Source organism: Cynoglossus semilaevis, chromosome 1 (assembly GCF_000523025.1).
Source record: "Cynoglossus semilaevis isolate Cse_v1.0 chromosome 1, Cse_v1.0, whole genome shotgun sequence".
Classification (NCBI taxonomy): domain Eukaryota; kingdom Metazoa; phylum Chordata; class Actinopteri; order Pleuronectiformes; family Cynoglossidae; genus Cynoglossus; species Cynoglossus semilaevis.
The window spans coordinates 34,008,608-34,022,175 of NC_024307.1; the positions used below are offsets into that span (position 1 = coordinate 34,008,608).

At 37.4% G+C, this 13,568-nt stretch overlaps 2 protein-coding genes across 3 annotated transcripts in view; one reads left to right on the forward strand and one right to left on the reverse strand.

The window, feature by feature from the left end:
- znf16l (zinc finger protein 16 like) overlaps positions 1-1,214 on the reverse strand; it is a 7,482-nt gene extending 6,268 nt beyond the window's left edge. Inside the window, exon 1 of the mRNA XM_008328376.3 lies at positions 83-1,214. Within this exon, the coding sequence (XP_008326598.1) occupies positions 83-818 (736 nt within the window). The 5' untranslated portion in view covers positions 819-1,214. The remainder of the gene's footprint in view (positions 1-82) is intronic.
- A 2,242-nt stretch (positions 1,215-3,456) lies between these two features.
- Positions 3,457-13,568, forward strand: part of sh3tc1 (SH3 domain and tetratricopeptide repeats 1) — a 17,985-nt gene continuing 7,873 nt past the window's right edge. The window contains exons 1-10 of one of the 2 annotated variants that reach the window (XM_008328304.3): positions 3,457-3,710; positions 5,080-5,210; positions 6,915-7,020; positions 7,152-7,292; positions 8,223-8,421; positions 8,533-8,609; positions 9,138-9,333; positions 9,878-10,008; positions 10,705-10,743; positions 10,827-12,179. In XM_008328304.3, coding sequence (XP_008326526.1) covers positions 3,707-3,710; positions 5,080-5,210; positions 6,915-7,020; positions 7,152-7,292; positions 8,223-8,421; positions 8,533-8,609; positions 9,138-9,333; positions 9,878-10,008; positions 10,705-10,743; positions 10,827-12,179 — 2,377 coding nt within the window. In that variant the 5' untranslated portion in view covers positions 3,457-3,706. Of the gene's footprint in view, positions 3,711-3,743; positions 5,211-6,914; positions 7,021-7,151; positions 7,293-8,222; positions 8,422-8,532; positions 8,610-9,137; positions 9,334-9,877; positions 10,009-10,704; positions 10,744-10,826; positions 12,180-13,568 lie in introns of those variants that run through there. The other variant, XM_025056915.1, reaches the window with a different exon arrangement.

Consider the following 13,568-nt stretch of genomic DNA (forward strand, 5'->3'; position numbering starts at 1 on the left):
ATCCATCCATCTATCTATCCATCTATCTATCTGTCATTGGGCCATGGAACAACCCTGTATTGTTGAATGTGCACCTACTCACCTTTCAGTTCTGCAGAATACTCCATTGGCGCTATCCACTCATACTCATACATGCGTTTGCTGCTGGAGGGGATCATACTGAAGAGGTCATCCGTAGCGGCCTGCGAGGACTCATCGTGTCCGGAGCCGACGCTGGTCATACCGCCGTCAGGCCACAAGTGTAGCGACTGTGAGGACTCTTGCTCCAGACGAGCCTCCCTCCCTCCGCTGCTATGGCTACTCTGCTCTCCATCGATATCACCACTGCCCCTGGAGTTTTTGTCCTTCATCAAATAGTCACAAATTGCATTGATGTTCTCCTTCTTAATGCCGGACATGACACCTTTGGCTCTCCTGGTGTCGGTGTTGTTTTGTTTGTTGAAGTCCGCCTTCTTGAAGCCTGTCTCCGTGCCTGGCTGAGCAGCGCCGGGAAAACACTCCCTGCTGTCCTTCTGGACTCCGTCCAGTCTCGCCTTCAACACTTCGATCTCCTGGCTCTTCTCACGGAGCTCAATTTTTAAGACTCGTATTCGGATGCTCACCATCTTCCGGATCTCGGATAGTGCGGTTTCCAGCACCATGCTGATGTTCCTCCCGAGGTGCTCAGTGATGTCGCTCACGGAGCACAGGAGCTCTTCGTCAGGCTCCAGCTCTACGAGGTCTGCGTCGGCTCGGCCCAGTGGCCCTGAAGGCTCCATGAAGGTACCGTGAAGTTGACTAATAGTTTCAGCAGTACCGCAATTTCTTCTCCGAATCATAAGTTATTAGGTTTCAAATGGTGGAGACTTACACTAGAGCTGCTCAAGCGAGCTAATGGTTGATGCTGAACAGAGCAGTTAGCTTTAGCACGAGTGACATTGGCTGTGAAACCGCCCTTTCAAAGTAAAAGCACAGTACTGTACCCTCGTAAAATAACGAAATCAAATCTAACTAGTTAGTTTGAAGCTGTTAAAAAAACAATTTCCATAAGTAAAATAACTGTTATTTGTAAGCAAGTGTGAGTTTTAAGTATGGTATAAATGGAGAATGCTAAAAGATAAGTCGACTTCAAAAGTGACACCGGATGTTACTGCAGTCTGTCAATTATTCTAGTTCTTCGATTTATAGCTAGCTATACTCAGTGCTGTCATATCTCTGTTGTCATCATATCTTTTAAGGCAGGAGCCTTAAAAGTATTCAATAGTGTCATCATATCTTTTAAGGCAGGAGCCCCAAACCCATTTTCACTGAGGGCTAAATTAGTATTCAATAAATATTCTGAAAACTCAAATAATGGCAGTTTAACTGACCATAATATTATGACTTTTCTTTTTGATTTGGAGTTGTATTTTAATGCTCACCACATAAAAATAAAAGGTTGATGATTGTTTATTTTATGGAAACCAAGGAGCCAAGGGACCATAAGGTGAGCCTTGTGAATTTTCCCAGTCAAAGTCTTTTTTTTTTTTGTCTAATTAAAAATATTCTAACATCACATGGAACGCAGCATCAGTTGCTTCCAGCTCTGAGATGATTAAAATGTGAAAAAATGATTTTAATTATTACAACAATAGCTGTGTCTGAAATTTAAATTAAAGTGTTTCTTACAGTAAAAATGGAAGCTGACTTGTATTTTTATTATCTGACCCCTACTCGTATAGTACCCCCTCCGCCCATTGGAACCTCGTCCGTGGTACTGCTGTGGAAAGATTGGCTGCCGGCTCGAACTTTTAATTGATAGCTGTTTATTCAAATTTTCTTACAAAAATGTAATTGGTCTAAAAAGAAAAAGGTACCATAGGCCGGCAAAATGTGTACAGAGAGCTTTATTGAGTCACAAAGTCAAAGCCCGCTGGACTGGACTTGTAATGAATTGAATGATCTCCCTTTGCTGACGAAAGAAAAGAATTAGAGCGGAATGGCCAGGTATTCTGGCGCCCTCTGCTGACCAAAAATATAATTTAAATTTTATAATTTACATCAAAGCTTTGCATATTTATAGTTTTAAAATGTCCTAGAGTTTTCTGCTTGGTTTAAACACTATAGTAACTATAACACTATAGTATGTAGGGCACAAACTTTTGTTTTTAAACACTTGATTTCTTTTTTTCCCAGCTTGATACCATCTTTTAAAACATTACGGTTTTAACTGTAAATGTCCATGTGCTTATCCTTACCGAAGAACCACTGCCACTTTTAGTTTAAGCCTTTCTTATTATTGTGGGTAATGACTAAATAAAAATTAAAATTAAGTTGCCTTGTTTGTTTTTTCTTAAAATACTGCATAGTATCTATGCAAATATTTATTGACCCTATTACTACTGCATGTGTATTTCTATGGTGCTGATTTTTGTTCTGCCTGTTTGGAGTTGTTACAGAGCTACTGAGTGGAGCAGAGGAAATGACAAACCCTTTCCTGGTCATTTGAAAATATCTGCATGAGACATGCAGCAGAAAACAAACTGTTAAGGAAAGTAAAGAAGGTTTTTTAAAAATAAAAAATAAAAAAATCCCCAAATAAAGCAAAACAGTCCATTTACATGGTGAACACCACAAAGCCCTTACAGGAGGACTTTATATTACACAGCCCTCAGATCATTTTTCCCCCCAAAATACAACAACACGGTTGAATGCTTTTCTTAGACTTTAGCTTGTCAAAAACTAGCAAGCGTGGGTCTGACCACTGCTTTTTGCAACTGGCTTTTGGACTTTCTCACTTTGGATGCCTCCCTCCCCCAGAACTTCCCCCAGAACTCCCCCCAACGGTCAATGTAGCTGCAGAGTAAGCATGTTAGCAGGTAAGCAGGTTTCTGAGAGAGCATGTGACTCTTCTGGACTAAAAAAAAACACTGGACTGGACAAGTCAGCTTAGCAAAGCCTCTACTTCTCCACTAACTGAAGAGACCCAGCCTGGTATTACAGACTATGTGCACTTTTTACAGAAGTGTGATTGACATCTAGGACTGTTACTGTTTGGCTAGCACAAAATGCTACAGTGCATAGTAAATATAGCAGGTAAACCAGTGTCAACACAAAACAAAGCAAATATACCTTCAAATGTAAGGCTGCCCTTTTAAATAGACAAATAAATCGAAAGACTTTCGGTATGTTATTAAAATGAATTAATGTAAATATGAATACTAATATGTGAGAAAATCTCGAGTATTTGAAAAAATAATAATTTTAAAAAAACAATAAATCGAAAGACTTTCGGTATGTTATCAAAATGAATTAATGTAAATACGAATACTAGTAAGTGGGAAAATGTCGAGTATTTGAAAAAAAATATTTTAAAAAAAGTTTTTTTACCATTGTCGCTGAAGCTTAGCAAAAAAAAAACTTGTATTTGTACAATATAAACCCATTGTCGCTGAAGCTTAGCAAAAAAATTGTATTTGTACAATATGAAAACTGTAACATTTGGAGAAAATGGCATTATGTATGATTTACTGTATTTGTTTGTAAAACTTTTATTTTGAAACAAAATACCGGAATAACTATTGTGCTCACGTCGGTAATTTAGCAGTGACGGTAAAAGGTTGTTTGACTGTCGTGCACCGAGCTCACAGATAACAGTTGTCACATTAATTCTGGCCGACGTCCTCAAAAGAAACTACGAAGAAAACAAGACTAAACGAAGTGAATTCTTCCCCGTCTAAACAACGCAATGGGTATACGTTTTTATCTCTCTTTTTTTTTTAATGTACTATTAAGACTTCTGATTGTGTCTAGTTAAACATGTTATTACTTACCAGATTAGGTTTTTTTTACTTTTAAAATATGGGTGAAACTTCTTAAAAGTTAAAAATTTAATTGAGGTTTAACTATAATGTACGTCACAATATTTAAAAAAAAAATGAAACTGGTGCAGATAAACACAATGTCTATAATATGTTGTCATTTTGTCAATTTTTAAGATTGGCATTAAAGATTTTCATGCTAAATTGCCAATCATTTAAAATGACGATAAAATAAATGGTCGGTCATATTTAGTGTGTCATATTTTGGAACACCTTCTTGATTTAATGCTGTACGCATATTGAAAAGTAGTCCCAGGAGGTGGCAGTAATAACACATTGCAAAAGATGCCACAAAAGAAGCGAGGTAGATGTTTCTGATAGAATGTTTAATATTTAAACTTATATTAAATTAATATATATAAATACTAAAATATTTACAGTGGAATATTTGGAGAATGTGAAGTAAAGTGAATGATGGTTTTCCTAATTACGGTTAAGGATTCAAAGTGTGTCATGGAGCCTAATTGATCAGCAAAGCTATTAGCAAGCTAGCTGTACGCTCGCTAGTTGAAATATTTTTGTCTTTATGATGACTAAATGCATTTCACCTTACTAATTCTTAAAACAAAAACACAAAAATATACCTAAAGAGATGATTTTTTTGTTTCTGCTAACTGGTCCTCAATGTTTTTGTGTGTAATTATCCATGCGGTTCCTTTGAATTCCACACAGGAAATAGTATAAAAAATATTTTTTTTGTAAAAGAGTAATGTAGTGAAACGCTGCCTTGTGAAGTTTGACCTTCCATTTTTTTTCAAATGCAAATAAAGAATGGTCACAATGTCAAATTTTATGATTTCAGTCACCAGTTAAGATCAAACATTAGCTGTAAAGAAAAATGTGACCGGTGGCAAATCACGTGAAAGGGACACTAAGCCAGATTATAATCTAACTGAGATCCACTGTATCATTAACAATTATTTAGACAATCCAAATAATGTTTTAAAGTAATTGCAAGATTATTTTTTTAAATCATATTTTTTCAATGGACTTTGGTACTGAAGCGGAATGTGTAGAAACATTTCTGGTCAATGTGAGATTTAAAGCAAATATTTGCAGTGGAAGGATTGCCATTTTTTTTAATCTGCATAGCATTTTGGTATTGAATCTTTTCTATGTTTTATTCTGTATAATAATCATTTCCTCCTAAATTCCCACAGTGAAAAAAGTTGAATCCTTTGCTATTGCTATTTCGAAAAGATCAGTACATTCCGCCGCTAACTCTGTGTGCTGTGTTCAGCTGTGCCACTGCTGTTGAATGTTGTCAGGGGTCCCGAGCGCCTTCCTGCAACTCAACAATATCAGGAAACACTGCTGAGGAAACTACACACTTTACAGAGTGACAGCACCAAGGTCAACACTTTGTTTGCGGTAAGGCATGCTCTACTAACTATCTGACCTTTCAACCTTTGCTAGGACTACAAAGACTGAAAGCCAAAGCTGGAAAGCTGAATCAATATTTTACACAGGATTAGCCTGAGTTCATGTCCGTCTCATTCTGGGTTCCTTCTTAGTGTGAGCTCAGCAACTATGGAGCTGATCATAAAAGTAAACTAGTATTTAATGGCTGTCATATGACTCCGTTTTGTAAACTAGTATTTAATGGCTGTCATATACCGGTAACTCAGTTTAACCCAGTGCTCTTTTGATGAAGTCAGCATCCCTTATTCAAGATAACATACAAACGAAATGCAAAATGTTAGTGAAAATGTAAGAGCAGGTTAGAGCAGTGTTTTTCAACCTTGGGGTCACGGCACCAGTTGGGTTCACCTGAAATTCAAATATGGTCACCTAAAATATTTAGTAATTACGAGACATACTGAAGCACTATATACTTTCTTCTATCTTTCAAATTTTCCCTGTGGCCAGTTTAAGACACTGTAGTAGTCTTTTTTTTTTTCTTAATTCATAGTTTGAGCGATTGTTTGGTATAAATCTTCAGCCTCGCAAAGACAAATGTGCCTAATCGTTTAAGACACTGTAGTAGTCTTTTTTTCTTTTCTTAATTCATAATTTGAGCGAAATCTTCAGCCTCGCAAAGACAATCGCGCCTAATTGTACTTACATCTATTCCTAGAGTGTGACCTAACTTGATTTTCACTGTAAGTTGGAACTTATGTACTCGTGTACTCAAGTCAATCACCTATGCTAACGTAGCGGTAACATCACAATCCAGGACATAAAAAACATCAGAAGAGTCTGACTTACTCTTGGGTGCCATAATAAAGGGTAAAAACGTAACAAAAAAAGCAAATGTACCACCATCCAACATACGGCACGCAACCGGCAGAATGAAAACGAAGTTGTCTTCCAACTAGCTCACCAACTAGTTCCCATGCGAAATTTGTTTTCACGCCGTATGTCAGAATCATGGTACAAGACTTGAAAACGCCAAGACCATGAAACGCCGTAGGCCAAGGAAGTAGTAAACCACCGACCTCGTGTAGCACTTTTGTGGTAATTGTGTTTTAAATAAAGGCTAGTTAAGTTTAGTGATCAACAAGCCATAAGTATGAATGTCAATGTCAGAGAGTACTGCAGAAAAAAATATGGGAACCACTGCTTTAGGCTGACTGGACACAGTTGATTGACCCTAGCTATGAGAGATCAATTATTAACGAATTAGTAATAATAATGCGTGACAATGACATAAGCTCTTTTTGGCTTGTGTTAAGTAAAATACTTCCTGCTGTTGCCCTAACACAGTGGTTCTCAATTATTTTCTGTCATGCCCCCCCATGGGGATAGAAATGCCTCTCCGCCGCCAATTGAAATACTATTGAGAACCTGATAAAATGTATAGTCTTATCTGTACAAACCATTGAGTTGCTGCCACCTAGTGGCTGGGGGCTTTTATCATTCAAGCATTGTGCTATATTCCATTGGAAGCCCCTCACCAGAGAGAGCTCAGTTTGAGAACCAACGAGTTAGACACTTAATAAAGAGAATTCTTTAGTTACTGAAGCTTCTAATCTCACTGAAAGATGTCACTGAGTCTTATATACTGAGCTGATACATCCAAACACAATGTGAAATTAACTTTTTTTTGGGTGTTTTTTTTTTCATTGTCTACAGGAACTGTGTGCTCATGTCACCTCCATCAACAGTGAAGAAAAAGTTATTATCATCGGCTTTGAAAACTTTGAGGAAATATGGAAGTTTTGCACGTATTATAGAGTAGGTATGTGCAGATCTCAGTTAAACAGTAGTTTTGTTTGTTTTTTTTAACACTTTCTCCAGGCAGACAAACAATAAAACAGAAAAACGTATACTGTGTTGATTGAGAAACGTGATTTATATTCATTTTTCTAGGTTTTGTGGGTCATTGTCTGGAACATTTGCTGCTTGACGACCAACTGTGGCTTGAATCTTTCGAAGAGGACATTGCAATTGACGTGTCTATTCCAGAGGAAACACTAAACCGTGTCTATACAGGCCTCCTCATGCAAGAAGGTATGAAAAGGTACTTGGTATCCACTGCAACAGTGAAAGAATGTAATAAGAATATTCCTAGCTCTAGAAGCGCATTTGACACTGTCGACCATAATCTCTTATTAAATAAATGCATACATGTCAGAGGGGTGGTACTATCCTGGGTTGGCAGTTATCAGTATGTACAGATTAATAACAACTTTAAATCGCAATTTCAGAAGGTCAGTTGTGGTGTTCCCCAAGGCTCAGTACTAGGACTAATGTTGTTCTGCCTAGGCAGAGTCTAAATGCATGGACTCAGGACTGGGTGCTGTCTCCAGAGGGTTAGGGGAGTGGGTGCTGTGGAGAGTCTGTTACGTACTGTCAAAGACAGAACCCAAATGCAGCACTAGAAAGATGATTGGGTTACACAGTTTAAACTCAGTGGACCCAAATGCAGCACTAGAAAGATGATTTAAACTCAATGAAACAGGACCAGTTGTTTATCATGTTAAAAAACTGTCAACAGTTCAATTGATGTATTAAGCCAGGGAGTTCAAATGAGTGATTAAAGACAACATACTGAATGGATATAGGATGGAAATGGACGCGTTTGCCCTGTTATGTAAAGACATCTTATTCATTATCTTTATGATCTGAAATAATAATAATAATTGAAAATGAAATATATATATATATAAAAGGGGTAGGACTTGATAAGTGCTCCTTTTGGGACATGAAATATGTGCTTGTTTGTTTGTTTTTCTCTGGTGAGCTTTAGTGATTTTCCTGTCTTATTTGGTCTTTTACCATGTCTGAATAAACATTATTCTATTCTAAAGTGCAAAATCTTTGTTTAAAAAAATAAACAGCACATTTGTAAGATAAGACACTTGGATGTTCCAGGGCAAAATTGATGCAGTTTAGTTTTAAACCTTGAAAAAAAAATTTTTTTTTCCTCCATCTCCTTAGGTTCATTGTTTGCCTACAGTAGTGCCAACCAAATGTTTGACAGCTCCACCTCTGGTAGGGACATCTATCTGGAGCAGGGAGACTTGGCCCAATTTGAGCCTCCCTTTCTCGATTCGGGTTGGACCGTCCGCAGCCTGTCTGATGGAACCCGCGGCACAGCCCCGAATCCAGCTCTGAAACCAGTTGATCCTTTTCATCAGTGAGTCACTAGAATTGACCTTACACACACATATATACGCTGTCAAATGCTAAATGAAAACGACTCCAGAGTTTTATTTCCGATTGCTTTTTTTAATCCCTCCGGGTACAGATGGTTCCTTAAATCCTGTGCTGAGGCAGTTTTAATTGGAGAATGGAAAGCTGAGATAACCTGTCCCCTGCAGTTTGGTAAGTTTTTCTTTCAATCTTTTAGAACCATTTTACTGACGTAACATGTCGATACGGCACGACTTCAGGCGGTCCTCGGTCTGCGACGTCCTCGACCTACACTGTTTCGTTATTACGTTGCCTTCTCCATAAATGTATTGAGCACGTATTGATCCATCATTCCAATGTACAGTACAGTGTATAAACAAATTTCGCGCAGGAAATGCGTAGCATTTTACACGAAAGATGAATTTGTTTACATTTGCCAGTTGTGTGCCTTACAAAGGAATGTGCTACATTTGCTTTTGTTTGTGTTGGGGTTTTTTTTGGAACTTTATGCCCTTCATTATGGCTTCCAAGCATATGTCAGACTCTACTAGTGTTTTATGTACAATTGGTTGTCCCTCATTTTGATTAAGTGCAAAAAGATTAGATCAAGAAGAAGATAAGATAAATCTTGGTATTTTCTATTAATATTATTTCTTATTTGTCTTAGAACTGTTTGGTTTTTTTTTTTGACTTACCATGCCTTTCTTCTCGCACTTCCAGCTCATGGAACATGTTTAGCCACCGTGGAGTATGATGCTGAAGGTCCATTTGAGCTGAGCCTTGCACAGGGCAATCTTATTGTTATTGTGGGGCACATGATTTCTGGTTTTGACTGGTTCATTGGCAGGAAAGAAATGACAGGGGAAGTGGGTCTGGTAAAGACGAGCCATGTTAAACCAACTACTGACAGTGTTGAGTGAGTACAATATAAAAGCAATAATTTTTTTTTTTTTTTTTTTTTTTTGTGTCAGCTGCATATCGCTAGTGTGACTTCATGTTACTTAAACACACACTAGTGAAGGGTGATACCACTGTTGCTACCATTAAGTAACCAAGATGGCTACTGGATTTGATCACATCATGAATGGATCAGTTCAATTTTACATTACTGCAGGGTGTTGCAGCACAAAAGCCTGCATGTAGTAAGTTACCCTAAAAGTTTAAGTGAAACACGCGCTTTTGTCATTTATAAATTTGTATTTATACTTACTTATACTGAAAGTATTTGATACTCAATCGATGCTCATTAGAAATCAGTACCCCCATCACTACATATACACTGTCAGTGTCCTAATAATAGCAAAAAGAAATGTTGGGGTTATTTGTATTGCCGGCTCCCATTAACATAGTCCCTTATCCATCTATTTATCTATTTATTTTTATTTTATTTATAATTGAAAATACAATCTGATCTTAAGGGTCTCTTATCTTATGTTCATCTCTTCCTTTCACAATTGCAGGACAACAGATGTTTTCCTGGAGAACAACGAGGGGATGTTTCCCAACCCACAACAGGACGACATCAAAAAGAAGGCAGTGGCCATATTGAAGAAGAAATCTCAAAACAATGCTGCTTGTGATTATAAACTAGGTAAGGACAGCATTTGGATTCTTAAACACTTGACATCGCGTGCTCTCTAAATACTGAACTCTCTCTAAAAGATCTGCACTGCAAGCTCCACACCAGGAATTTCTCTATGCAAATCTAACACAGCGGGGAAAATACATTGTTCGCACTGTCTTCAGTAGCCCAAGCATTTCCTTACCAAACAGGTACCACCAACACTTTCAGCAGATTTGCCAAGCTTTCTGGAGGCTAGCATCCAAAAAGCCAGCTACCTGGATATGTTTTAGGGTAGGGTAGTTGGGCAAACTTTTTGACTCACGGGCCACAATTATCCTAAAATTGAACAGGGGGGGGCCGGGTCAGGAGCAGATAGATGGAGCGTTCGTGTGGACTAAGATACATGACGTATAAAAGTCATGGATAAAGGATAAAATGCTAAAATGCTTTTGTCATTTTCTATGCCATCTATTCCTGAGCCAGGCTGGAGATGTTTCCCTGATGAGAAGAAGAGGAAAATAAATATATGTAGTATTTAACCTCCCAACTTGAAAGTAAACTTATTTTATATACAATATTGATAAACAATAACTGATATTGCAGAAATGTTTCCCAAGGGTCATTTGTAATTTTTTTTTTCTTTTTAATAATGTATTGACACATATCTACCAGTAAATACCACCGTTTTTTAATCCCATGTTCTTTTTCTCCTTCATCTTAAAGATAAAGTTAATTACACTGATTTTGAGAAGAACCAGTCAGGTAAGTGTGACAGTCCAAATTTGATGGCTCTTAATTTTGTCTCCGCTTCAATAAGTGCTTCTTAAATGTATTTTCTTTTGCAGGCACTACCTCACATAAAGCTGATACTCAGCGGATTGAAGGACTGAGAGAAAAAATGCAGACAATACTAAAACAACCAAAGAGTTGCTTATCAGATATTACTTCAGCTGATATAAGTCTGAAGGACTCAGTCATGCTTACTGAGCCGGAAACAATCCCTCCATGTTTCACTGTTCACCCGATTCTAGAGGAAAACAACAGTAACAGTAAGATTTTAGCTCCTCTTTTGTCATTTCTGGATGGAGCAGACTGCAAAGTGGAGTTTGGTCTCCTATACCAACTTAACCCAGAAGTCCTCACTTCCTCTATATTCTGCGGTCACTCCTGCGAGGATGAGCTCATTTCCTTTCTGTCTGTTGGAAGGGAAATGGCCAGAAGGAAAAAAATCCTGTGGTCACAGACTCGCCTGTGCTTTTTATTGGGTAAAATCTGTGCAGGAAGGTCCAAGTTCAGCCAGGCCAGGGTTTATTTTGAAGAGACTCTCAGGGTTCCGCAAGAATGCTTCCGGGATTTTAAGCTTTTGGCTAGCACCTACTACAACTTGGCTACTGTATATCTGTTGCAAAAGAATATGGAAAGCTTTTCGGCGCTGATGGAGAGGCTTGTTGCCTTGATAATGGGAATTCCTACGTGCCTGGAGTGTCTGAAGGACACTTTAGTTCTTCAATACTTCCTTAAGAAGGCAGTCTTTTATAACAACAAAACCGCTGAGGCCCGGGCCTGCTGTCTGCTGGCAAAGCACCACTGGACTTGTGCTGAGAAAGTAGTCCCATATCTTGAGAGGCTACTTGTCCTCGGTGCTGAATCTGAGCTACCATGGAATGTCTCTCTTAGTCAAGGATACCTGACCCTAGCACATTTTTACCAGGAACTTGGCCTTCTCCACCTCAGCACCTCTTCAGCAAGGAAAGCTTCTCAGCAACCGACTACTGCACTTAGTGACTGTCTTGACAGTATGATTCTAGTCCTGGAAAATGTGGATAAGCTACATGGTACAATCCAACAGGCATTCATTCCATCACAAGCACTTCCATTTTTATACAAAGCCCTGTCTTTCGCGCTGACTGAACAGGAAGGGGGCAGCAACAACCACGTTCTGAGCCATCAGCTTGCGTTTTGTCTGAGCAAGCAGTTTTATAAGCACAGAATGTTTGATCGCGCCATCGACCACATGAATGTTCTTTGTAGGGACGGCTTACCATTATACCAAATCCCAGTGTCTGAAACAGAAAGCAACAACGTCCTTCTGTGGATGGCATGGTTACATATTGACAACAACCAGCCCAGTCTTGCCTTGGATATATTGGACTTGGTCCTATCTTCCATTCCAGAACACTGCACAACACCTCAAGAAGGTCAGTACCGATGCTCCAATTGGTTTGTCAGGTGTAAACTAGGACTCAGTTATTGAACAATTATTAAAAACAAAGAAATGTAGTGTGGACTATGGAGCGTAAAATTACGCCATGGTGTATTGGTGTGGACTATGGAGCGTAAAATTACGCCTCGGTGTATTGGTGTGTATGCGTTTGTTGTATTTGGATGATCTATCCAGCTGGAACGTTTGTAAATGGGAAGTGTTTTATCTCCAAAACCCATCACATTTATTTAAATTTTATATCGTTTTTTTTTTTTTCTTAACTTAACTACGTGACATATATGTTTCCCTTTATTTAATTTTTTTCTTCTTTACAGCAGCACTATCTCCATAATATAATCATGTAAGAAACCAGTACAGATAACTATACATCTATATATACATTTATATATATATTTTATTATTATTATTATATATATGTTGTTTATATGTGTATATATATATTTATATACATACATACACATATATATACATACAAATATATAAGATAAGTTAAAATAATTATATCAATTATATTACACAATTTAGTGTTAGCGGCATAATAATAATAATAATAATAATAATAATAATAATAATAATAATAATAGAAGAAGCAGAAGAAAATAAAGGCAGTCTAGGTATGCGCTTGTACCAGGTCAACAGTCTTAGGCCAGCTACTTACTGTTTTACGTAAAGGTTTTCATTGTTTAATAAAAGCATGTATTTGAAGTCTTAATGAATATGTAAATGCCACATATACTGTATACTGAATCCATACATTTAAGTATAGTATTGGGATCTGGTTTTAACCATATGATAGTAATCCATTTTAATGCCGATGTGCATGAGGCATTTCACATCTCTCAATTCCTTACCCTCAGGAATTGATCCTATTATTTTATTGTAGTTGGTTTTGGAGAATATGCTGTTTAAAACATTCTTAGACCATCAAAAATATATTTCCATAATAGGGTCAGTTCAGGACATAGCCAGAATATATGGGTGTTATTGGCAATCTCAGTACCACAATTTCTCCAACATGACTTACCACGTGTTGGTCCTAGCTTAGCTGTGGTGTACTGAAAAACCTAGTAACCCCTTTCCGCTTAAATTCCTTTCATGTGTTAGAATTTGTGACAAGGTGTGCTTCACTGCATATCTCCCTCAAAGTGTGCGTTGATATATTTTTGTTGGTCTCTGCCTTCCACCTCTGTCTTTTCTGTTCAAGGTTTAGTTCATTTGTTGATGGTACATTATATTATTAATGTACATATATTAATAATGTAATAATATATTAATATATATATATATATATAATATATTCATATATAAAATTAATATATATATATTAATAATATATATATACATATTAATATATATTATATAT